Genomic DNA, 24,968 nt, shown 5'->3' with positions numbered 1-24,968 from the left:
TGCTAGTAGGTCAAAAAGTTTTTAATGAAAGAAATTTTATGGAACGATTCTTCCGCTGCGTCTTTTTCAGTTATAACGTGTTAGGGTGTTACAAGTTGGTATCAGAGCCCTGGTTTGAGAGAATCAAGTAGAAGGAGGTAAATACTTGAACTCAAACCGGTGTGCTCTCGTGACTAAGGACCCGTACAATCTAAGACTCGATCAAGATCTAGGGGCAGAAGCCAAGGTAAGTATGTGCATAAGTATGTGTTTGAAGATAACTAACAGTATGTTATGTGCATGATCAGCATGATTGCTTGGAAAGGATGAATAGTAAATGCGGTCTAGCAATGGCACCAAGGTATATAATATGACATATTGACCGAGGTACGTAGATTTAACTTATTGGTGCATGAAATGGTATGTTTAAGCAAGTAAAAGAAAATTTCAAATGAAATATAATAATGACAGAGTAAGGAAGTTTTGAAAATGTTACACGTGCCGAACTTAATTCTGCGGACATAAGGTGGCGATTACGCGAAGGCACGAAACTAGTATGTGGATTGTGTACCTGGCCAGTACACAAGAAACATATGACGTTCGTGAGACCGTGATAGTTGTTACAGGTATGTCCGTTAGAATTAGGTAGTAGGTGGACGTGGGTGGGGAGATGAAAGGAAATGTAAGACTTTCAGGAATGAAGTATGAATGATCTGTTGAATCCGCGAGACGGATTCAACGCGTGTAGGAATGAAAGATATGAATAGAATGTTTGAATCCGTGAGACGGATTCAAGAAATGAAAGGCTCGAATGGAATGTTTGAATCCGCAAGACGGATTCAAGGAATGAAATGCAGGAATGACATGCTTGAATCTGCGAGACAGATTCAAATCATAGAAAGAAGAAAGTGAATGAATAGTAGGTTAGAAACCGCAGGACAGATTTAAAAACATATGAAGGATAAAATTTACCCACATTAGAATTATGTCAATAATTGACCATAGTTATGTTAAACAAGTTCTATGAGTAAATGTAAAGTAAATGAACAAAGGAATGATCGTAATGGGCACGCAAAGCTAAGTTTTAAAATGAAAGAAAGAAGTTTTAAACCGTTACGTGTAAATGTTCTAGAAATCCACTCTTAGAAGTTAGAATGAATGACGGGCTATGACCCAGACAAAGAATTAAGTATGAACAGGAAGGGTAAGTTTGCTAAGAATATCAAAATGATGTAATGAATGTTTCTGTAAGTAAGCTTGAATGGAAGAAAGTACGAATGTGAACCTCGATGCATCTATGATGGGTAAGAAAATCCAGTTTAACCTTAAAAGGGTCAAACTGCGAAGGCTGACGAAATAAGTAACTAAAATGAAAGAATTGCGTGTAAGAAATGGAATGTAAAATATGTGTAGCATGTACGCAGGAAATATGTAACAGAATTTTAGGTGATTAATCACCTAGTAGACTCAGTATTCGAATGAGATATGCTAACCGCCAATTTTGTAGGTGGTGATGCTAAGATCTTTGGTGTGATGAAACCAACAGAATTGGTGAAGGGATGTGTTCGAATGGAGGCACAGTACATGGATGAATGGAATCTAGCCTGGTCTGGCTAGTACTCGTGAAGAAGGTGGACCGATCTGATTTACGGATCGTTGTAGTATGGAATGAAATCGAGGTAAGCAAAGTGTTTTAATTATGACGGATAAGTATGAATTAGAAAATCGAAATCGCCCTGCAAATTGAGTGGTGAAAGGAGTATGGTATAGTATGGAATGATTAATTCCTTATAATTAACATAAGGAGAGAATCATGCCATTGAGAAATATGGACTTACTAGTAAGGAATGGTGTTGAGATTATGTCAAGTTTCTAGTTTTGATTGTCAACTATAGTATTTCGAATATGTTAGTATGAGTTGAAATGGTCATACATGTGCATGTATGTAATTAGTTGATCATGTACCTATGTACATGTGTGTCTTCCACCATGATTATGAAATGTAGATAGTATCATTGGTATGGCCGACTAGGTTAGGATGAGTGCATAATCATATGATGAAAGTAGGTAGGTAAGATGATTGACTTTCTGAAAAGTCAACAGTGTATGAAATTGCACGACATGTTTACTTAAGTAGATTAAGTAATGTAAAAATTAAGAGTAGCTGTAATGTCAGATGAATGAGATAACTTGAAGGTAACGTAAAGGTACGTATGATACAAGTAACCATAGAAATATAAAAGAGGTCAACCTTGTAGTTTAAGCATGTATAGGTGACTAAGAATTAATAGTTTTGTTGCGATAACAAAACGAGAACTAAATGTTATATGATATACGTGTAGAATGTAATCTTAAGAAATGAGATGTAAGTATTAGACCCGTCATAAATGGATCATATGAATGAAAGTGTTAGTACAGATTCGAATAAATATAAATATTGACCTGTTGCAAACGGTCAAGGAAATGAGAATGTTATGTGAAAGTATAGTATGGATAGTAAGAGCTTATTAGAAATAAATCAGTTATATGAATGATTTATGAAACAAGGACAGGTACTTATCTATCATGATGAGGTACCAGTCAAAGTTAGACATATATGTGTGGGTATAAATTTCGAAACAAAGTTGTATAGTTGACGAAAATAATAAGAATGTTGAGGTGAACAAAAAGATATATAATGCACATGATAGATGGGCATTAGAATGATGAATGAACCGATAGCTAAGAAATGGGTTGGAAGCTAGCGCTATTAATGAAAGCGACACTAATAAGAACTCCGAGATGGGTTCTAAAATATAGAGGGTTGTTACTAAGATGGGCCAGTGGTCGTGCTGATAGAGTAAGGAAAGAATAGTTATGTTTATTGGAACGAGAAAGGTTTCGGGGACGAAACCTTCTTTAAGGGGGGTAGATTTGTAACATCCCAAAACCTGAATGTTTATAATTGCCATGTGTTCTTATATGACATAGCACGAAATGAATAACTAGGTTATTTAACTTAGTTAAGTGTGTTTGTGGTTAGAAGTACTAAATGACTAAAGTTATACCCATTTATGTTCTAGTGACTAATACAAGGGACTAAAGGTGGGATTATAAGAAAGTTGAGTTATTATATGTGAAATGAATACACAAATACACACACACGTACATGTGTTCGAGAAGGAGCCAGGAACTCCTTGAAGGTTCCTAAACCCTAATCATGAAGATCACCAAATTGAGGGATTAATTGTAGCTCAAATTCAAGAAGGAACATGGATTAATGATCACCTAAGTATTTCCTACATCAAGTAAGTTGAATTTTGCAATTTGGTGATGTTTGATTTAATGGGTTTAGTATAATTCATGAATGTAATGATGAATCTAGTATGAATGATGGTTGCTATGGCTATGTAGACATCAAGATATGTTAAATTTCGAATATGAACATGGATTTAAGCAAAACCCACTTGCATGTCAAGAATGGCTAGAAATTTTGAGGTTTCTACTTGTAAATTGTTGTTGTTGATGATCTTGTTATGAATAATTGATGTCACAACCATATGTTCCTAGTTAGGATGAAATATTGTTATGAACTTGATTGATTGTGAATGAGTTATGTGAAGAATTAGTAGGAATCACGCTTTAAAAGCTTGTACATAATGTTTTGTTAGTAGTACACCCGCCAAGTGTTCGATGAAATGCCTAAGAGAGCAAAATTTGTGAAATTGTATGAAGGTTATGGGTAATTATGTATAGAAGGTGCTTATGGTGTAGCCATTAGCAAAACAACAAGTTAAGTATGCTTAAGGTGGAGTCATTATGAGAATTCGGATTTAAATGAATGGTTTAGTAAACTACGCATTAGGAACTTGTACCATATGTCCCAATGATGTAATGCTCGCCATGTACTTTATGCGTTTGGTTCATGGTGATTAAGAGCAAATGTGTACAAATGTGAAATGCGTAGTTTATTGATAAATGATAATGTTGGAATTATGTCATGTACATACGTAAGATGATAAATTAATTATGCGAATGTTGAACAATGCGGTTGTCGAATATAGAGTTATGAAAGCATAAGTATGTGTATGTTGTGTGTGTGACTAGGAAATCATATGTTCGTATGTATTTTACTATATGGGTATGAAATGCTTATGGTGTCATTGGTATAACGACCACATCGGAATGGATATATGTTCCTAAGTTGAAAGTTTACATATTTAACCGTTAACTTTATGAAAAGTAAATAAATTTCAAAATAGTATGGTTAAATTGTATATATGATTGTAAGATTAGGAGGATTGAACGATGCATGATGAATCATTATGATTCATACTTGATGGTATGTTAAAGTGTGTAAATTGGAATGATGCATTGTTATATTTATGCCTTGTGCTTGTTGAAATTGACTATTGAAAGTCAAATACGAGATATGAACTAGACATGATTAGTGATATGTAGATCTCGAATGCTAACAAGAATGTGAATGTAGTGAGGTGTAGATGATAAGCATCATGTCAAGAGGACGCAAGCACGAATGGCAATCGGGTCAAGAGGAGACAAGGAAATGGTCACGAATACGGACACTTAAGGTAAGTGACTTCCGACTCACTTCTTAGTATACATAAGGACTTTCTTGTTTGTAAATGAAGGGAAGCTATGTATAGTATGAAATAAGTGAAAGTATTACGATAAGTTTTGATATAGATAGTTGAAGGTAGTTTGTGGGACCAAACGGGTCGAATAAATAAGAATAAGTAAGCTAACGGTAGTAATACGGGTAACGAGTAGGGACCCGGGAAAGGAATTTTAGTCTAATACGTAAGGAATCATTTTACGGACGTTTAGGAACAGGTTTCATGTGAAACGGATGCAGAACGAACGAGTTACGCAAGTTTTAATAATTAAAATGAGGGCTGAACTGGGCGTCACCGTAGCTTACGGTGCCCACCGTAAGCTACGGTGGGTGCTGGGATGTTATTTCTGCCGTAAGGTAGGTTAAGACTGCCGTAAGGATTGGAGGCCACCGTAAGCTACGGTAGCCACCGTAGCTTACGGTGGAGGTCTGATGTAATTGTTTTGTTTGTGTAGTTTCTTCGTTTTTCTTCAAACGCGGACCCCCGTGAACCCATTCCAAGCCTCGTTAAGTCTTTATAATGTCCCTTAACCCTACCAAATGGTTTGGTTAGTTACGGATGAGTATGAAACTCATCTTTAAGATCCGAAACATATCTGAAAGATATTTTAAAAGCGTTTGTGACATATGATTCAGTTCAGAATGTGTGAGTGTGTACGCGGGGTAATGAATTAAGTATGTGAGTAGGTATGCTTGTAGGGATTAGTGTATGCATGTATGTATGTATGTATGTATGTAATCATCTAAGTAGGCAAGTCGTATGCCGTAATGTATGCATGTATATAAGTACGTGAGTAGGTAAGTTTATATGTAGTAATGCGTGTATGTATGTATGTAAGTATGTGAGCAGGTAATTTTGTATGAAGTAATATATGTATGAATATGTGCAGGTAAGTATGTACGTAGTTATGTATGTAATGCATACTTGGTTTCAATACTCTTAAGTATTGACGATATTAACAGTGTGCCTCGAGAATGAAATGTGGTGTAGGTACTCCATCGAGGTTCGTTAAGGATTAAGCACCCGGAGGGAATGACTACATCTAGAAAGTTAACGGATGGAGAGAATATGTGGATAGAACAAATCTAGACCACGCAATTAAGAATCTTGTTTGTATGCAATGTATGCTAATGTTTCAATTGTATGTGTTGGGTGCAGGTAGTACGAATCACAGATTTTCATTCCAAGGAGTAGCGATCAAAGACCGAGTCACTAGTCGGATTGTACGGGAATACTTGACTATGTAAATTGATAGTTATAAGTTATGTTTTTGTTATGTAAATTAAGTACAAAAGATGCATATAATGTAAGAAAGTGTTTCATAATGAACTTGCTAGTAGGTCAAAAAGTTTTTAATGAAAGAAATTTTATGGAACGATTCTTCCGCTGCGTCTTTTTCAGTTATAACGTGTTAGGGTGTTACAGTTTTAACGCCGCCCCATATCCTTTCCTTTTTCTTTATTATTTATTGTAAATGAGTGAAGCATTACAATTATAGTACAAACCGAATAGATACCTCGGCTACAGATAAACTTATAAACAGATTCTCTACCTACGTATATAGGATATTTTAAGAAGTGAATTGAGGAACCCTAGATGCTGTCGGAGTAAAGGATCCTTTTTATTTATTATTTATCATAAATGAGTGAAGCAATACACATAGTAGAATTGTATATTCAATCATGAAAGATGTATTAATTAGAGTTAGAGTATTTAAGATAAATATAGTAAGATACTACCATCAACCAAGGAGAAAATATAGAATGAGCGAAAACCGTCTTTACATTGGATGGTTTGGCGGTTCAAATCATTGCTATTTGACTCGGACCTGTTCTAACGCACAAAGAAAATATTTTGTTGCGATACTATGTGTAATGCTTCACTCATTTACGATAAATAATAAAGAAAAAGGCAGGTATATATATATATATATATATATACATACATATATCTTTGTTTTTCTTTATAATATTTTGTTTTAAAACCCATACACTATATAAAAATAAGGTAAATTGGATTTAAAGAATCCAAACTTTCTCAATTTGGCCGATAATAATTTCAACTCAGTTATTTGCCGATAATAATCCGTACTGATCCACTTTTGGCCGATAATAGTCCGCCGTTAAAAATAGCTTAACGGAGTTAAGTTTTTTTCGAATTATAAACTGATGTTTTAGGGATTTTGATCAGAACGAGGATACGAGTCGATTTATGTAAAACTTAGCTCGAAACGGTGCTCCAAACGGCTTGATTTTTGTTAATTGGAAGTTCAAGCACCCGAATTGAAGCACTATTTTTGTCGTCTGGGGCAGTATTTCAAGGTAAATTTTATATCAATCAAATCGTATCCTCGTTTTAATCAAAAGCCCTAAACATCAGTTTGTAATTAGAAAAAAAACTCCATTAACCTATTGTTAACACAGACCATTATCGGTCAAAAGTGGACCAGTTCGGATTATTATCGGCAAATAACGAAATTGCGATTATTAGCGACCAAATTGAGAAAGTTAGGATTATTTAAATCCAATTTGCCTACAATAATGGATAAATAACATGTATATCATCATCACCATAAAAAATATTTAAAAATGTAAACATATTATACTATTAATTTCAAAAAGTAATTTTATATTTCGATAAACATAGTTAAGGAAATATAAAAACAAAAGTTAAAAGTTTCGGGGTATTGTTTCGGGTATATTGTTCGGGTAAACATGTATATAGTTTCGGGTAATCGGAGATAGTATTACCTAATCCCATACACGTCCCACACCCACGATTTTTTTTCCAATCCCATACCTGGTCCCATTCCCGTCAAGTATCGGGTATACTTGTCCCGGATGCTTCGGGGTTTTAGGTATATCCGTAGGGCTTGGGCTGTTTTCGTGCCATCCCTACCCACAACAACCTCCACTGCCATCTACTTCGTTTAAGAGGTCGAGAAGACCTGCACGAAATCAAAATGAAAATCAAATTGATACACTGAGACATAAGTCGTGATCAAATTCACATCACTCGAAATTGAACGCAAAAACAAAGTAACCAACAAGATTTCACAAGATCCGAACCTGTAACATATCCAGATCTGCCGCGCAACCACCTTTGCAAGTTGCAACCACCTCAGTTGTCATTGTCACCACCACAACTATGACCACCCTACACCACTTCCACAACTATCACCCCTGTAACATATCCAGATCCGTGGTCGTCCCAAGGATACAACAAATTTTTATATACATTTTGGTATTGTATTTATATACATTTTGTCATCTATGCATTTTACTATACTTTATATACATTTTGGTATTGTATTTATATACATTGTAGTTATTTGATATATCTTTACAGTGATAATGTTGAATTTAATTGATTAGTAATTACTAGATAGATACCCGACGGTTTTGGTTCGGGTATACCCAATGGGCAATTTTTTATACTTAATGGGTTTACCTGAAATCCGCAGGTATACCCAATACCCCATGGGTAATTACCCGATAGAAACCCCACGGGTATTGGGACGGGTTTGGGACAAACTTTTCTAATCGGGTTTGGGGTTGGGATTACCTAAACCCGTCCCAAACCCAACCCATTGCCATCTTTAGTCCTTTAGGCTTAAGGCACATGACGTGTCATGGGGACACATGGCGTGCTTGGATAACTTTTCAACAGATCTTTAGTTTTCGCCGAGAATTGATTCGTTTGTTTGTTTTGTCTCGAAAATAACAAATAAACCAAATTAAGTCTATTTCAAATGTATTTTTAGCAAAACCAATAGAAATTAGGTTTATTTTGATGCTAAAAATATGTATGTTTGTATGCATATTAATGATAGTGTTGCTAACTGGCGTTACTAAGGACAACAATAATCAAGTGTCGCCTAACGATAGAGACACAACCCCTTTGATTGTTCAAGTGTTGTTTAATTACCGGCGACACTTAAGGATGACACGCATCGAGTGTCACTTGGTGGCATTAGCATACTGTCGCCTGTGCTCATCATTGTTTAAGTGTCGCCTTACATTTGGTGACACTCTCTTTGGCACGAAGTTAAAGTCGAGCGACCTGAAATCAATGCAACGCAAAACAAGAAGATCGCTCGAAGGTTTGATGCAATATCAACATGATGTATGACGAGAGTTTGACGTGCGCTTTCGAGTTTTCAAAAATGTTGATTTCCCAGTTGAAGAAATATATTTTACAACAAAATATATTTATTGTAGTTATTTGTTCATCTCTAGAGACTTCAATATAATTAGCCTAAATTATGTTTAAGCTATAAATAGAAAGTGTGATTAGGGTTCTAAGTTAACACACATTAGAGAATTTAGGGGCTTTTCTTGTAAACATTATTTACAAATTATCTTTTGGGTTTTTAAGATTAATTAAATGTGTTTATATTATAATTCTTCATTGTGTTCTTTATATTTTTCAGTCTAAACATCAAATCGATTGATGTTTTAGATCTAAATTTTGTTAAGAAACATCAACTCCATATGTTTAAGTTGAAACTGCATGAGTAAGGTAAAAATTCTATTAATTTAGTTAGCTAATTTAAGAGAAGGGTTGAGTTTATTTCAGAACTCTAAATAACTACAGAACTTTCAGAACTCCTAATAAACAATTATTTTATATATAAGATTTTGTATTTAGGATCTTTTTATCATCTATTATATGTATTTCTTTGATTACATACATGTTAAAAGTAGTTTACATATGTTTAATTGCCAAAATTATATATATATATATATATATATATATATAGAGCAAGGTTAACATACAAAAAGCCTTATCATACATCACGTAGGAGACAATGATAACCGTTGGATCAGGGGTATAATCACGCATGGGACCACATAATCACGCATGAGACTATAATCACGCACGTTCTATGATAATAACGCACGTTATATTTTTTGTCATGTATGTTAATGTAGGTTAAACCTTGAAGTACATTATACTTTCTCTCTCTCTCTCTCTCTCTATATATATATATATATATATATATATATATATATATTTGTGTGTGTCATAACTAATTACATATATGTAAAAAAACTAGTTTACATATGTGTAATTATAAAATTACGTATAAAAAATGATAAAATTACTCTTAACATGTATATATGTAATCGTAAAAATACACATAATAAATGATAAAATTACCCTAAACATAAAAAATATATAAATAAAAAGATTGTTTATTAGGAGTTCTGCGAGTTTTCAGTTTTGTAAATATTTATAATTTATAATGATCCTGATCCTTTAAGAGAATGGGAATACAATAAGTTTATTAATTATGTAAATACCCTTACAATACTATATTTCCTACATATACAAAAACTAAATGGGGGAATAGTGCCAGGCAGCTAAAAACTAAATGGGGGAATAGTGCCAGGCAGCTGCCTGGCACTCCCCCATTGGACCAACACGTTTTTTGTTTTATATCCATTTTAAAATTATGTTTCTGCCCCCAGCTCAAAATAAAATTACGCTTTTTGTCCCCATCTCAAAATTACGATCTTGCCCTCAATTCAAAATTACGATTTTGCCTGGCACTCTCCCATTGGACCAACCAGTTTATTATTTTATATCCATTCTAAAATTACGTTTTTGCCACTCTTTAAAATTACGCTTTTGCCCACAGCTCAAAATAAAATTACGATTTTGTCCCCAACTCAAAATTACGATTTTTCCCTCCATTCAAAATAAAATTGTGGTTTTGCTCTCAGCTCAGAATTACCTTTTCGCTCCCAGCTAAAAATTACGATTTTGCCTTCTGTTCAAAAATGTGATTTTTCCCCGTTTAAAAAATTGTGATTTCGCCCTCAATTCAAAATTACGTTTTTTCTCCAGTTCAAAATAAAGTTATGTTTTTGCCCCAAACTCAAAATTACGATTTTGCTCTCGGTTCAAAATAAAATTGTGCTTTTGCCTCCAGCTTAAAATTACGATTGTGCCCTTAGTTCAAATTTATATTACGTTGTTACCCCAAGTTCAAAATTACGAATTTGCCCCTGTGAAAATTTACAACTTTGCCTCTGGTTCAAATTTACAGTACTGTCATTACTTTAGCTTTTGGCAAATTACGATTTTACTCCAGTCAAAAAATACAACTTTCCCTTAGTTAAAAATTACAATATTGGCATTGTTTTAGTTTTTTTTTCAAAACTATAAAAGTGTTTTGTTTTAATTGGTTGAATCGATTTAATTGTTTTTCGTGTCAATGAGCTGCCTAACACTCGCTTATTATTCGGCCATCGCCCCGCAACGCAGGCGAGACATCAACTGGTTAAATACAATTGTCAAATAACATCTTTTATCGATTTAAACTTATTTTTCATTTCTTCTCATAAAATTATTTTTTCTTTTTATTTAAACCTCCACTATATATATAATTTAAGTATAAATAAAATTGTCTCCTACTCCTTTTTACTTTTTGTTGAAAACGTAAAAGATAATATGGAAAAACAAAAAGAACACAAAAACAAAACCGTTACAAAATTAATAACGTATGTACATAATTGTCTTTTTCCTTTTTGTTTTTGATTAATGTATTTGTCTTTTTCCTTTTTGTTTTTAGATTAATGTATAAAAGTTTTCAAACAAAAAGATATAGTATCTGTGCTCATATTTTTATATTTTGGTTTCAACTTTGAGCTCAATGCTAGTAGTTTATATAAACTGGCAGTTCAAATATAAAATGACCTCTTTCAACTTCCAATAATTTATTTATTATTTATTTTGTATACATTCAAACAAAAGATCATATAATCTTCACCCAAACTATCTTACTTTTCTCATTGAATATTCTTACACACATTTCTTAATATAATGTCAATTTAATATTAAACTTTTCTACAAGACAACTGTGATGTGAATAATACAAATTTCTTTTTTGTTAAATTAAAGTAATAACTCCTTAATTTAAGGTATAAAATATATACAGAAAAAGTTTTAGAAAATAAAAAAATCTAATATTGTCAAATATGAATAGAAAATCATTAATGTTGGAATGTTGAAAGTCAAAAAGTAATTATTTTGGGACGAAGAAGGCATATAAAACATGTTGCATGGCTATGCAATACACCTCCACGTAATATATTTATATATATTTATAGAGAGAGAGAGGGAGAGAGAGAAAGAGAGGACGGTGGTTTTCTTCTTACTTGGCTCACGCAACATATGATGTCCTTATGCGGCGATTGTTTGGTCCATTTCTTTGAATAGCTGTGTGTGTGTGTGTGTGTTTGTATGTATGTGTGAGAGAGTCTGTGTTTGGTCATATAAATGAGTTTGGAACATGTTTTATGCAGCTCACTTTCAAGTATTTTATGTTTAAATTGGGGCATTCAATGCTAAATTGCAAAATAGATGGCATTTAAGAGTTAATTAGTTCACATGATATATATTGAACAATCATCAAAAACAAAACCATTGTTCATTTTTGTCTCATCAACCTCTTATCATGATCTCCTAGGAAATTATCGGTAAATCGTTTTGCTGGAATTGCAAATTCGATCTGTCAAGAGTTTGCTAGCACCGCAGATCTGCCTAATTAAAATGATGGCTTTTGGATCATCTTCATCATCAATGCTCTTGGAAAATGAAGAAGGTCATGAGAACCAAGAACAAGATATTCATCCCAAGAAGCGAAGAAACCCTAAAATCCCATGTAAGTTCTTCAATTATTTTAATCAAATTAAGAGGTGAACCTATGCGCAACGGCAAAGTTGTTGACATGTGACATTGAGATCACGGGCTCAAGCCGTGAAAAAAACCTCTTGTAAAAATGCAATAAAAGTATGTACAAATCAGACGCAAGTAGAAGCCTTGTGCACTGAGTTTGCTCAAAAATTGTATATTCCGGACTTCTTTCATGTGTCTTTTTTAATCGACAAGTATGAAACCAAAGATTTGAATAAATATATAAATAATTAAACTAAAAAACATGTCTTTTTCGAAGAGCAATTTTATATAAATTTTTTTATATAACTTTAGAGTATAATATAAAGAATTAATTTTTGTTTGGATTTTTGTTGGATAGATCCAGATGCAGAGATAATAGCACTTTCTCCTGCCACCTTAATGGCAAAAAACAGATTTATTTGTGAGATATGCCTTAAAGGGTTCCCAAGAGAGCAAAACTTGCAACTTCACAAAAGGGGTCACAATCTGCCATGGAAACTTAAGCAAAGCACTCCAAAGGATGATGTGAAAAGAAAGGCGTATGTTTGCCCCGAGCCCTCGTGTATCCACCACAATCGTGCGCATTCGCTTGGCGACCTTACGGGCATCAAGAAACACTATTCGCGAAAGCATGGTGAGAAGAAGTACAAGTGCCAAAAGTGCGTGAAGATGTATGCTGTTGAATCAGACTTGAAGGCTCACACAAAGACTTGTGGTAAGAAAGAGTATCAATGCAGTTGTGGTACTTTCTTCTCAAGGTATGCAACATTGCAACTTGTTAATTCATCATGCCCATAGATTTTTACATTTAAAAAAATGCTAAATGCAGCAAAATTTAACATAAAGTTTTTTTTTTCAGTTATTTAATATGCATTAACTTTGTCTATTTAGATACATCTCATATTTAAAATATATACAAGTATATTGTTTAGTAAAAAAAGATAGAAATGTTTATAACTATTTTAAATACACAGGAAAATTATATATATCCTCTCATTAATTAAATGTGTAATTAGGTAGAGGATCATGTACATTAATCCAGAAGTGTGAGAAGTGTATTATAACATTATATATAACACTGTATAACATCATATAAACACCGTATAACAATATGTAACACCATATAACACTATGTAACACTATATAACAAATATAACACTATAGTTTTTCTGATAGCATGTCTATGATAGATGTATAGTGTTATATATTGCCATATAGTGTTACATAGTGTTATATGGTGTTATATAGTGTTATATGGTGTTTATATGGTGTTATATAGTGTTATATAATACACTTCTCACACTTCTGAATTAATATACACTATCCCTACCCTGTGTAATTATTTTACTTTTATCTAACCAAAACTCAATTTGAGCATTTATTCAATTAACTAGTTGTCTCAACTGGACCAATATTTTTCCGTGTTTAATGCATGATTTTTTTAAAGTTAAACTCACATTCTATTCTATAAATTATTATTATGACCTCAACGGGCAACCACTTGGTTAAGAAACATGTTAAATACACTTTCGAAAAATAGGTTCTACAGTTGGCCAAAAGTTGCACTTTTTTTACACATTGGAAGATTTTATGCTTTTTATCATTTTTTTATATCCATAATATGCTAATACTGTTGTTATTCATTTTTTTTTGGTATTCTCATAGTATCTTAATTACCTCAGGTACCAAACCAATACAAATAAGTAGTTTTTTTAAGTTGTCAATCTATATTTTGATATAAAACTTAATAAAGTTAAATCTATTTAAATAAATTATTATGAGATTAAAAAATAATATATTTTGCATACGACTAATTAGTTATTAGAAAGTTTACTTTTGAAACATACATAAAGAAAACTAAAAAAAAGTATTTATATTTAGATCTTTAATCTTTTGTTAAGTTATAAATATCATAAGTTAATAGAGCAATTAATTAATGCTAAGTTATACGTTAACTAAAAACTAAAAATCCAATTAAGCAACACTTTTCTTGAAAGCATGGTTGTAAAAATCCCGACTAGGTACCGATTAATCCCCGATTAGTCACCGATTAATCTCGATTAATTTTCGATTAATTACAATTAATCCTGATTATATCCGATTAATCCCGATTAATCGCTAGTCCCCACCTCACCGAACGACTGGCGACTAGCGATTTCTACAACCATGCTTGAAAGAGAATCAACGCTTTTACAAACAAGTTTTTCCTAATATTTAACAACATATTTTAAAATTACACTTTTTTTAGTAAATGGAGGCTATAACTAGGGTGTTTCATTCTTTTTTTAAGGTCAAATCGTAAATCAAACCCTTACTAACAATTTTCTCATCATAGTTAATTTAGAGATAAACATATATATAACTCTAGGTTATTGCCCTTATCTCATTGGTCTTTAATAATCATTCTTTATCCAATATCTCTCAACATAAAAAGATCTCCATGAATCATTCTAACACACAAATAAAAACATAAATCCTCAGGCCGACATTTTGATGGTTAAGATGTGTGTTTCACAACCAAAAGATTAGGAGTATAAATTTCTTAGAATGCAGATTATGATGTATTTATTCTTAAAAAATTAAGAATTGTTGTTAAAAAACATCAAGCACAAAAATACATTGGTTAAATCGTTCACAAAATATATGATATAACCATATAGAAATATTCAGATCATAGTATTTACTAGGTCCAGTGTTAGTAAGGTGCCTGACCCCTCCCATGAGGTTAAAGGTTAAGTCCCATATTAAAGGTTAAATCCATAGTGGACAACAATGCAGATTTTAAAAGTACAATTTGATTATCTTTAAAAAAACTAGGTTATCATTTAATCTATTTATGCACATGTGTTATTTTGCAGGCATGACAGCTTCATCTCACACAAGGCATTATGTGAGGCCCTGACTAATGGGGATCTATTCAAGCTTCCAACAACTGTTACTCCCACAGGAGTTGGGCCAGCCATAAGCACCCAAATGAGCTTAGGTTTGCCCGACTTCAGTACCGGCGTGCCTTCTGTCCAGAACCATATTCGCACCAGCCCCGCAATCGAGTCTAAGTTAGGTCGTACAAGTGAAAACAACAACGTTACAGGCTTCAACTGTTACAGGCCCTCTCCACCTCTCTTTGTGCCATCTTTGGATCAACAAAATCGAGTTAAATATCAGGGAAATTTTGATTCTAGGGTTTTCACCAATCTAACTACTACCCAACATAACATGGGTTCAGGTATGTTCTCATGTGGCAGTTAAAAGGGGTGTCCATAGTTCGGTTTGATCGGTTTTGATGAAAAATTTAGGCCAAAACGTTAACTAAGGGTTAGGAAAATACAAACCAAATTGGCTAACATGACTATTTGGTTTTATGGTCTTAGGCAAAAACAATTGTTTTTTCTACAAAAGCATACTTTTGGATTAATTTTTTTTTTAAAAGCGGGAACGTTAATAAGACTATGCGTTATGGCTTAACGCCCAACATGACCTCACTCAAAACAGGCATGAGTGGGGGACGTGGGCCTGTTCACAGGCGTGGGTAAGCTTCTAAGGGAAATAATTTTTTTTTCGGCCAATCACCATAACCAATAGTCATATCACACTCCCGTTTTTTATTTTCCTTTTCTTTATTTAATTTGTTTTAGTAAAACCGTTACACTCCTTAAAGAAAAAAAAATAAGCGAAAGCCCTCCTACCTGTGTGACACTCACTTTAATAAAACTGTTATGACTGAATTGTACATTTTTTAAATCGGCTAACTTTGTTAAAAATTTTGAGCCGAACTGATAACTAAGGTTTTAGAAAAATACAAAGCGAACCAACCAGTTTTCTCGTTTTTATGGTTTTATAAAGAAATTATATTTCTAAAAAAGAATATGTTTGAATTAAATTTAGTGAAATGGTATGGATTGTTAATAAGTATAATGTACACACATAACTTTATATTACTAACACTACAAGAAAAAACACTTGTAGGGACAAAACCTATAGGGAGGACAAAAGTCGTCCCTATAGAACTACCTATCGGGACGACATGTCGTCCCTATAAGGTTTACATGCATTTCTAACTAGGTTACCCTATAAGGACGATATGTTGTCCCGATAGGCTGAAAATAGTGTTAAACGGCTGGTTCAGTATGTACATCCGGTTCCAAGCTCCAAACCATAAACCAAAGCGCAACATTAAAGCCGGACCGTACATATTTCAAACTGGTCAAGCTAGCCGACTTTCTCAGGTTTGAGTGGTTCAGTCAGTTTCCAATGGACATCCCTCGTGGTAATCTTTCACATCACCCAACTTCACTTAACTAATTTGTTTTCATATGATACAGCTGCAATGATGCCACAACTTTCTGCAACAGCCTTGCTTCACAAGGCATCTCTACTTGGTTCAACCTGGTCTAACTACAACAGTGATAACAACTTTGCACGACCCTATGCAACTAGTTTCTCTAATGTTCATATGGATGGCACTAATGGCAGACTTGGCTTTCGAAATTTCGATAGAAATGGAATTGAGAGCAACATCCCAAACTATTTGAGCAACAATGAAGTTGGGCCCTCTATGTTGAATCTGAACGCTAGTGCACCTTATGAACAAGAGGATAGCAACCATGGTGGTATTGATAGCCGCAGTGGGGGGTACAATGATGAGTGGAACATGAGTTTTCAACAATCAAAAGGCGCGACATTTACAAGAGACTTTCTTGGAGTTGGAGGGGGGATAAACGTAAGCAGCGATGACCCAGAAAGCAGCGTCGTAGGACGAAGCTCTCTGTAGAGAGCCAACGTGGTAACAATATATATATATATATATATATATATATATATATATATATATATATATATATATATATATATACAGGGACGCGTTCTTTTCGGAACCGATAATATATTAAGAACCGCGAGAACCCTAAACACATTTTGAAATTTATATGCATTCTAATCAATTTATATAATAAATAGCACAAGCTTTAATGTGGTTCTCGCTATTCTTAGCGTAGTATTGGTTCTGAAAAGAACGGAGTCCTGTATTTATATTATATCTAGGGTTCTGGCTGTTGCTTTTAGTGTGGAGAGAAGTGTTGTTGTCTACAAAGACAATATATTTAAGATTTCTTTGGTGTGGTGTGTTGTGTTTTCAGCTATGGTTTTGAATTTCTTGTTTCTTAACAATCTAAATTGCAGGAAGCAATGCCTTTTCTTTTCTTTTCTTTTTCTGTTTTATTATCTTGCTCCTATCTAATATGCTTCTTGTGTTTTCATTTTGTTTTTGTTTAGTTTGCAGCAATCCTTTTTAAATTGACAATCTTTATATGTAAGTTATTTTATATTTAAATAAATTCTTTGACAATCTTCTTTTTCTACATGTAGTTAGAGTTCATCTTCAAAACAAATTTTCTGTAGTTGTTTGTGTTATCTATATAACTATATAAAGCAAATGTGATGTATTTTACATCACGTCCAACACTTTAAGCAACATGTACAACTAATGAATGCTTGTTTTGTGACGGTAAAATTGTAAAGAGTACAAAATTTTAAGACACTAGGAGGGTATAATAGTTGTCACACCCTGACTTTTGCGGAAGCGTGGTTATTGGTGTGACTTCTTAATACCATAACATTCAATCATAACAACGCTAAATGATAAAAACATGAGATGTTCATCCATTAATTAAGTTTAGAAAATACCACAACATACTTGTCTGAAAACATCGACGCCAAATTAAGTTACAAACCATAACATGTTTAAATGAGTTCACAAGGACTCGACAAAAGAACTTTAAATAAAACCTGAGTTTAGAAACATGTATCCCGTCAAGGAATAGGATACACCCCCTAAACTCAACAACCATGGATAACATCTTTTATTCACGACGCAGCTTGAAGACACATGCATACACCTGCCAGATCCACTAGTTCCCTGAAATACATGTAGTTTAAAAATATCAACAAAAGTTGAGCGAGTTCATGTGTAAGTATATGAATAAACCTTTAAAGTATGTTTGTATGTATGTATGTCCCCGGTATGTAGCAATAAGGAAAAACAGATCACCAATGGGTTGCAAAGCCAATGGTATGTGTGAAATGGTGTAGGAAGACTCAAACCTAGCAAATTTGTACCGGGCCTCCGGCTGGAAGACATAGTCACCCTATGGGCCACCCTGGTCCCCATGGGTGTGGGCTCGCTACACCCAAATAGATCTATCACTCATGTCCCTCGGTTGTACGATGAGGATTAATGGCCTTAAGTGTTATACCCACCTTTCACATAATCAAGCAGTAAACCCTCCTTAAGCTAATCATACCATGTATAAAACGTTTGTAATAATTGTAACATGTATTTCACCCCCGAAGTATAAAACTGAAAACAGTTAAAAGAAAAGGGGGACATGAACTCATAGTATTGCGTCTTCAGAATCATAACCCAAATTTCCTCAGCGAACAGGACTCCCTACAATGTACTAATGTCTCTTAGACGAACGGGCCGTGCCTTGCTTTTGTACTTATATTTTTTAGTTACGCTTCTTGTGTTCTCAATATTATTCAAAGTTATAATTATTTGTTAAAGTAATAATTATTTTAACTTTAAATTATATTTAATTTTGGAATAAGTGTTTAATCGATATTTTTGTATTAATACTTCTCAAGTATTTAATTTCGTATTTCCTTCCCAAGAATGGGGGTATTTCATACATGTATCTCGTATTCTTGTATTTGTGGTTTCAAAATAATATACTTTTAAGTCTCACTTAGAAAATATATTTAAACTTATTTTGTCTAAAAAAATAATGTATTTCAAGAAAATATATATTTTTCCCAAAAATCATATATCTTCTAAATATTCTAGGAGAATATATTTCAACTTCCTAAAAATAATATATTTTCTCCTTGTCGAAAATATGACATAACTTGGTAACATTTACAAAAATCATATTTTCATTTCTTGTATCCAAAATAATATTTACCAAAAATATATTTGTAACGGTATTCTCCAGAATATTTCATAAGTTATGTTCCTTCGTTCGGTTTCGCAATATTAAGTGTGTAACATATATTTATTCCTCGTGATTTTTGGTAATACTTTGGATTGTAAATTCTTGGTATTATGTTAGGTTATATTATTTTACCCTAAAATAATATAACTATTTCACAAGGTATACAAATATTCACACAAGTGTCTTAATACACACACACATATATATATATATATATATATATATATATTCTAAATATATATATTTACCCATTTTTATTTAAAAAAACAACCTTCAATATTTGCATTTTTGTAAAAAAATTTATGGCAAAGTTTATATTGAAAAAATAGTTTAAAACATACTTATAAATACTTGTTTAGAAAATATTTTCTAAGTGTTTGTATTTTTAGAAAATTTTGCCATAGTTTCCTTTGGAAATGGAGGTGTCCATGCTATTAAAGCATATCATTTTCTTTTCAAAAATCATCACAACAATCAACAATCAATCCCTAAATAACTTACACTTACCAAGTGCAAAAACTATTCAATTTACATAACAACATGAACTTGATCTTTCACAAAAACTTGTAGTAACTTGGTAATGTTTTTAGTAGGTCTAGTTATCCTTTAAAGTGTGTTTATTTCTTTAAAAATCTCATTCTTAAAGAATTTAGGTGTTTACAACTTGTAAACATATTTTACAAAAATGTTTCTGTGTGAGATCTTCTTGTTTCATAAGTGTTTATACACTTGTTTTACCACTAAAAATAGTGTATATTTAAGTAAAACCAAGATATTCTAAGAATCACATTTTAAACTTGGTTCTTTTAGGAAAACCATTCTTAAGTCTTAGATCTATAAGTTTAACAACTCACTTGATTATCGTTTTTCAAGAAATTACTTGATTTTCAAGTTCATGTTTACACATGAGGATGATCATCTTATTTCATCACATAATCATCCTCTCACTTGCTAGATCATGTGTAATCACAATCTAGCAAGCTCCTTATGATGATTAACATCATAATCTCAAGAAAACAATAATCAAATATCATTCATACACTAAACAACACTATTTCATCAAGATTTCATCATATGTAAGCTTTATGTTCATGATTCATGTTCATGTCTTTTAGTGTTCTTGTGATTTACAACATAATATATCTTTTAACCAACTAAAATAGAAGTAAACAAAGGTTATGAGATTCTTACTACTAGCTCTAAGGCTAGGGAAGAAACAAGTGTGAAGAAGGTGACAAAGATGGTGGATAAAAGCAAACGGGAGAGGTCGTTGATGATCCACAAGCTCCAAGCTTCGTTAGTGACCTTCTTACACCTTGGAAAGCACTTGAATTGGTTGGATGATGGTTGAAAAATGGTGGTGGTGTGAGTGTGGGGGTCGGCCGAGAGGTAGAAGGGAGGGAGGAAAGAGTTGTGGTGGTGTTGTGAAGATGAAGATGCTCTAGGTCCATTTTATAAACCACTAATGCTATTGTCCAAGGGTTTAAGTGTCTCTAATAGTACATACAAGATACAATCATATCCAAGAAAGATCAAGCAAGAGATTTAGGAAGATTATGCAAATATTGTGGGTGGGGCCACTTCTTGTGACCGTAAGTACAAGGGGGGGTCACTTCTGGGCCGTGTCGCGCGTTCCAACGAACCTTGACGAGTTTGACACTACTCCTGCGTGTCTTGTTAACCTTCCAATCAGTAACCTCAACAGGTTCTTCAGTAAAGTGGAGTGTGTCGTCAATGTGAACTTCGTCGGCAGGAATGACAACTGTTTCTTGAGTTGGACTCTTTTTCAGATTTGATACATGAAATGTATCATGAACGCCATTCAGCTCTGCGGGTAGATCCAACTTATAAGCTACAAGACCAATCCTTTCCAGGATTTTAAATGGACCAATGTATCCGGATTCAACTTCCCACGCTTCCCAAAACGTGCTACACCCTTCCAGGGTGAAACCTTTAACAAAACCATATCTGCTACCTCAAACTCCAGTGGTTTCCTTCTTCGGTCCGCATAACTCTTTTGACGATCACGAGCCGCCTTGATGCGCTCTCGGATCTGGATAATCTTATCAGTCGTCTCTTGAACCAATTCCGGACCAACAAGTTGTCTATCACCCGCGTCTGCCCAGCATAACGGTGATCGACACTTGCGTCCATAGAGAGCTTCGAACGGTGCGGCTTAAATGCTTGCATGGTAATTGTTGTTGTATGAGAATTCTACCAAGGGTAAGTGAGTGTCCAAACTACCACCCAAATCCATTACGCAAGCTCGCAACATGTTCTGGCCGTCTGTTTGTGGGTGAAATGCCATACTTAGATTCAGCTGAGAACCAAATGCTTCTTGGAAGGATTGCCAAATTCTTGACACGAACCTTCCGCCTCTATCAGAAATAATCGAGAGAGGCACTCCATGTCGTGCAACAATCAGGTATAGCTCAGCAAGCTTGCTAGTGTTGTCTTTTTCCTTGATTGCCAAAAAGTGTGCAGATTTCGTCAGTCGGTCTACGATTACCCAAATCGTATCATGACCTCTGGGTGTCTTTGGTAACTTCGTTATAAAATCCATCGAAATTTGCTCCCATTTCCACTTGGGTACTTCAGGTTGTTGCAGAGGACCTGAAGGCTTCTGATATTCGGCCTTTACCTTGGCGCAAGTCAAACATTTGCCAACATATATCGCAACATCGCCTTTCATTCTCGGCCACCAATAAAAATCCTTTAAATCGTGGTACATTTTATCCGATCCAGGATGGATCGAGTACCGTGACTTGTGAGCTTCATAAAAAATAACGTCTCTCAAACCACCAAAGAGAGGAACCCAAATTCGTTTCATGAAGCACAACGTTCTTTCCTCTGCGCGGCACGAATGCGCAACGAGAGGTCCGTTTGAATGATCATTTCAAAAGCTCGAACCCTTATGGGCTTGATTCTTTCCTTCTGACTCAAGGCATCTGCGACCACATTCACCTTCCCTGGGTGATACTTGATCTGGCAATCATAATCGTTCAACAACTCTACCCATTGTCTCTGTCTCATGTTAAGCTCTTTCTGATCAAATATATGTTGCAGGCTCTTGTGATCAGTAAAGATTGTGCATCGTGTGCCATACAAATAATGTCGCCAGATCTTTAATGCAAACACCACCGCGCCTAGTTCCAAATCATGCGTGGTGTAATTTTTCTCGTGAACCTTCAACAGGCGCGAAGCATATGCTATAACCTTCTGTCGCTGCATCAGCACGCAGCCTAAACCTTGACGCGAAGCGTCGCAATATACCACGAAGTCGTCGGTGCCTTCGGGTAGTGACAAAATCGGTGCGTCGCAAAGCTTGGTTTTCAACAACTGGAACGCTTCTTCTTGCTTGTCTCCCCATTTGTACTTCTTGTCTTTCTATGTAAGGGAGGTCAAGGGTTGAGCGATTTTCAAAAAATCCTCAATAAACCTGCGATAGTACCCTGCCAAACCTAGGAACTGTCGAATCTCGGTTTGGGTCTTCGGAGTCTCCCAATTCTTGATTGCCTCGATCTTTGTGGGATCCACATGAATTCCATTTCCGTTAACCACGTGACCAAGAAATTGAACTTCACGCAACCAGAACTCGCACTTCGAGAACTTTGCATACAACTTCTCCTCCTTGAGCAGTTCTAAGATAGCTCTTAGATGTTGCTCATGTTCTTCCTTCGTTTTCGAGTAGATCAAAATATCGTCAATAAACACGATCACAAACTTATCGAGGTATGGCTTGCAGACTCTGATCATCAGGTCCATGAATACTGCTGGTGCGTTCGTAAGACCAAACGGCATAACCAGAAACTCGTAATGTCCATAGCGAGTCCTAAAGGCAGTCTTTGTAATACTCTCCTCTTGAATTCTTAACTGGTGATAACCTGATCGAAGATCGATCTTGGAGTAAAAACTCGAACCTTGTAGTTGATCGAACAGGTCATCAATCCTTGGAAAAGGATACCGATTCTTAATGGTCAACTTGTTCAGCTTGCGGTAGTCGATACACATGCGGAAACTTCCATCCTTCTTCTTGACAAACAAAACTAGAGCTCCCCAAGGCGAGAAGCTTGGTCCGATAAATCCCTTATCCAATAGCTCCTGAAGTTGTGTTGACAGCTCTTGCATTTCTGAAGGTGCAAGTCGATAGGGTGCCTTAGCTACAGGCGCAACGCCTGGAACTAAGTCAATGCGGAATTCGACTTGCCTTTGCGGCGGCAATCCTGGCAAGTCTTCAGGAAAGACTTCAGGATATTCCTTCACGACCGGAATGTCTTCTAGCTTTGGCTCAGCAGCTTCCTTATCCACAATGTGTGCCAGGAAGGCAACACATCCTTTCTGCAAACATCTCCGAGCTTTCAAAAAACTGATGATCCTTAGAGGCGTATCGCGCTTCTCTCCATGTACCACAATTGTTTCTCCATTCGCCATCGGAATGCGAATGACCTTCTCGTGACATACAATCTCTGCTCGGTTGCTTGACAACCAATCCATCCCCACTACCACGTCGAAGCTTCCCAACTCGACTGGCAGCAGGTCCAGTGTAAACTCGTACTCTCCCAGTTCTATCACGCAACCTCTGATTACTTCACTTGCTTCTACTAGCTTTCCATTGGCTAGTTCTATCGAATACGGAATGTCTAACTTACTAGCTACCAACCCCAAGTATATTCTTAAACTCTAGCGATACAAAACTATAATCGGCACCAGTATCAAACAGTACAGATGCAAAGCGTTGATTGATAGGGAACGTACCAGTAACTACATTTGGATCTTGGCGAGCTTCTCTCACTATGATGTTGAAGACTCTTCCTTGGGCTTGATTGAGCTTTGGGCACTCTCACTTGAAATGCCCCACGTCTCCACAATTAAAACAACCTGGTCCTCGACCATTACCGTTCCCATTACCACCTCGATTGTTGTTTGCTCCCCGGTTTCCACTACTAGCTTGATTCCCAAAATTACCACGATTTCCATTACCGCCATTTCCTCCAAATGGGCGGTTTCCATTACCACTTCCATAACCTCTTTGACCACCACGACCTGTACTAGTACCAGCCCAGCATGTTTCCTTCGAATGGCCAGTCTTCCCACAAGACTCACACTTTCTAAGCCTGCACTGGCCGGAATGATGGTACTGGCATACATCACATTTGGGCAGAGCGCCTATATATCCTTTTCCCTTGACTTCAGCACCAGTTTTAACTTCAGCTGGTGGGTTCACTTCCTTCTTCTTGCTGGTGCTGCTGGTACCCTTCTTGAAGTTTGAGAACTTCCTTTTGTTCTCACCTGAGGACTCAACGTGAGTCTCCTTCTTCTTCTGGTCAGAAATTGAAAACTTGTTCAACCTGATGGCCTCTTCAGTTAACGCTACACTCAGATCAATCGCCTCGGTGATTGTAGGAGGCTTGGATGTTGTTACCATACTCATAATCTAAGGTGCCAACCCCCAAATAAACCGCTCGATGCGTTTGAATTCCGGATCAACCATATACGACACAGCGCGTGACAAGTCGTGAAACCTTATCACATATTCAGCAATTTTCGGGCCGTCCATCTTGAGGTTCCAGAATTCAGTTTCCAACTTTTGGATTTCAGCCCTGGAGCAGTATTTCTTTCGCATGAGCTCCTTCATTTCATCCCATGTCATGGCGTAAGCAGCTTCTTCCCCCAAGGTCTGGACTTGAAGATTCCACCA

General features: G+C 35.2%; 2 protein-coding genes and 1 long non-coding RNA gene across 3 annotated transcripts; 2 read left to right on the top strand and 1 right to left on the bottom strand.

The window, feature by feature from the left end:
- The first annotated feature begins 3,151 nt into the window (after positions 1-3,151).
- Positions 3,152-5,926, top strand: LOC110909964. The gene is made up of 3 exons (XR_002575743.1): positions 3,152-3,266; positions 4,451-4,550; positions 5,754-5,926. It is a non-coding gene; the product is annotated as an uncharacterized LOC110909964 (long non-coding RNA).
- Positions 5,927-12,158: 6,232 nt separating this feature from the next.
- LOC110913257 (protein indeterminate-domain 7-like) lies at positions 12,159-17,052 on the top strand. Its single transcript, XM_022158102.1, has 4 exons — positions 12,159-12,267; positions 12,640-13,039; positions 15,140-15,507; positions 16,604-17,052. The coding sequence occupies exons 1-4, from the start codon at positions 12,159-12,161 to the stop codon at positions 17,050-17,052; spliced, it is 1,326 nt and encodes a 441-aa protein (XP_022013794.1).
- A 7,058-nt stretch (positions 17,053-24,110) lies between these two features.
- Positions 24,111-24,695, bottom strand: LOC110913258 (N66 matrix protein-like). The gene is made up of 2 exons (XM_022158104.1): positions 24,619-24,695; positions 24,111-24,546 (listed from the first exon to the last, which is right to left on the bottom strand). Exons 1-2 carry the CDS (start codon positions 24,693-24,695, stop codon positions 24,111-24,113), a joined length of 513 nt encoding a protein of 170 aa, XP_022013796.1.
- Between the last annotated feature and the right edge of the window lie 273 nt (positions 24,696-24,968).

The sequence above is a fragment of the Helianthus annuus genome, chromosome 15 (genome assembly GCF_002127325.2).
Source record: "Helianthus annuus cultivar XRQ/B chromosome 15, HanXRQr2.0-SUNRISE, whole genome shotgun sequence".
Taxonomy (NCBI): Eukaryota; Viridiplantae; Streptophyta; class Magnoliopsida; order Asterales; family Asteraceae; genus Helianthus; species Helianthus annuus.
Note: the sequence above shows the minus strand (reverse complement) of the source record. Positions and strands in the feature narration are given on the sequence as shown.

What these genes read in the sequence shown, in the direction of transcription:
- LOC110913257 (XM_022158102.1), top strand. Translation starts at nt 12,159, where the DNA reads ATGGCTTTTGGATCATCTTCATCATCAATGCTCTTGGAAAATGAAGAA. An exon ending in AAGAAACCCTAAAATCCCAT is followed by an intron (nt 12,268 to 12,639) that starts GTAAGTTCTTCA and finishes TTTGTTGGATAG; the next exon opens with ATCCAGATGCAGAGATAATA. An exon ending in TGTGGTACTTTCTTCTCAAG is followed by an intron (nt 13,040 to 15,139) that starts GTATGCAACATT and finishes GTTATTTTGCAG; the next exon opens with GCATGACAGCTTCATCTCAC.
- LOC110913258 (XM_022158104.1), bottom strand. Translation starts at nt 24,695, where the DNA reads ATGGTAACAACATCCAAGCCTCCTACAATCACCGAGGCGATTGATCTG. An exon ending in TTAACTGAAGAGGCCATCAG is followed by an intron (nt 24,547 to 24,618) that starts GTTGAACAAGTT and finishes TGAGAACAAAAG; the next exon opens with GAAGTTCTCAAACTTCAAGA.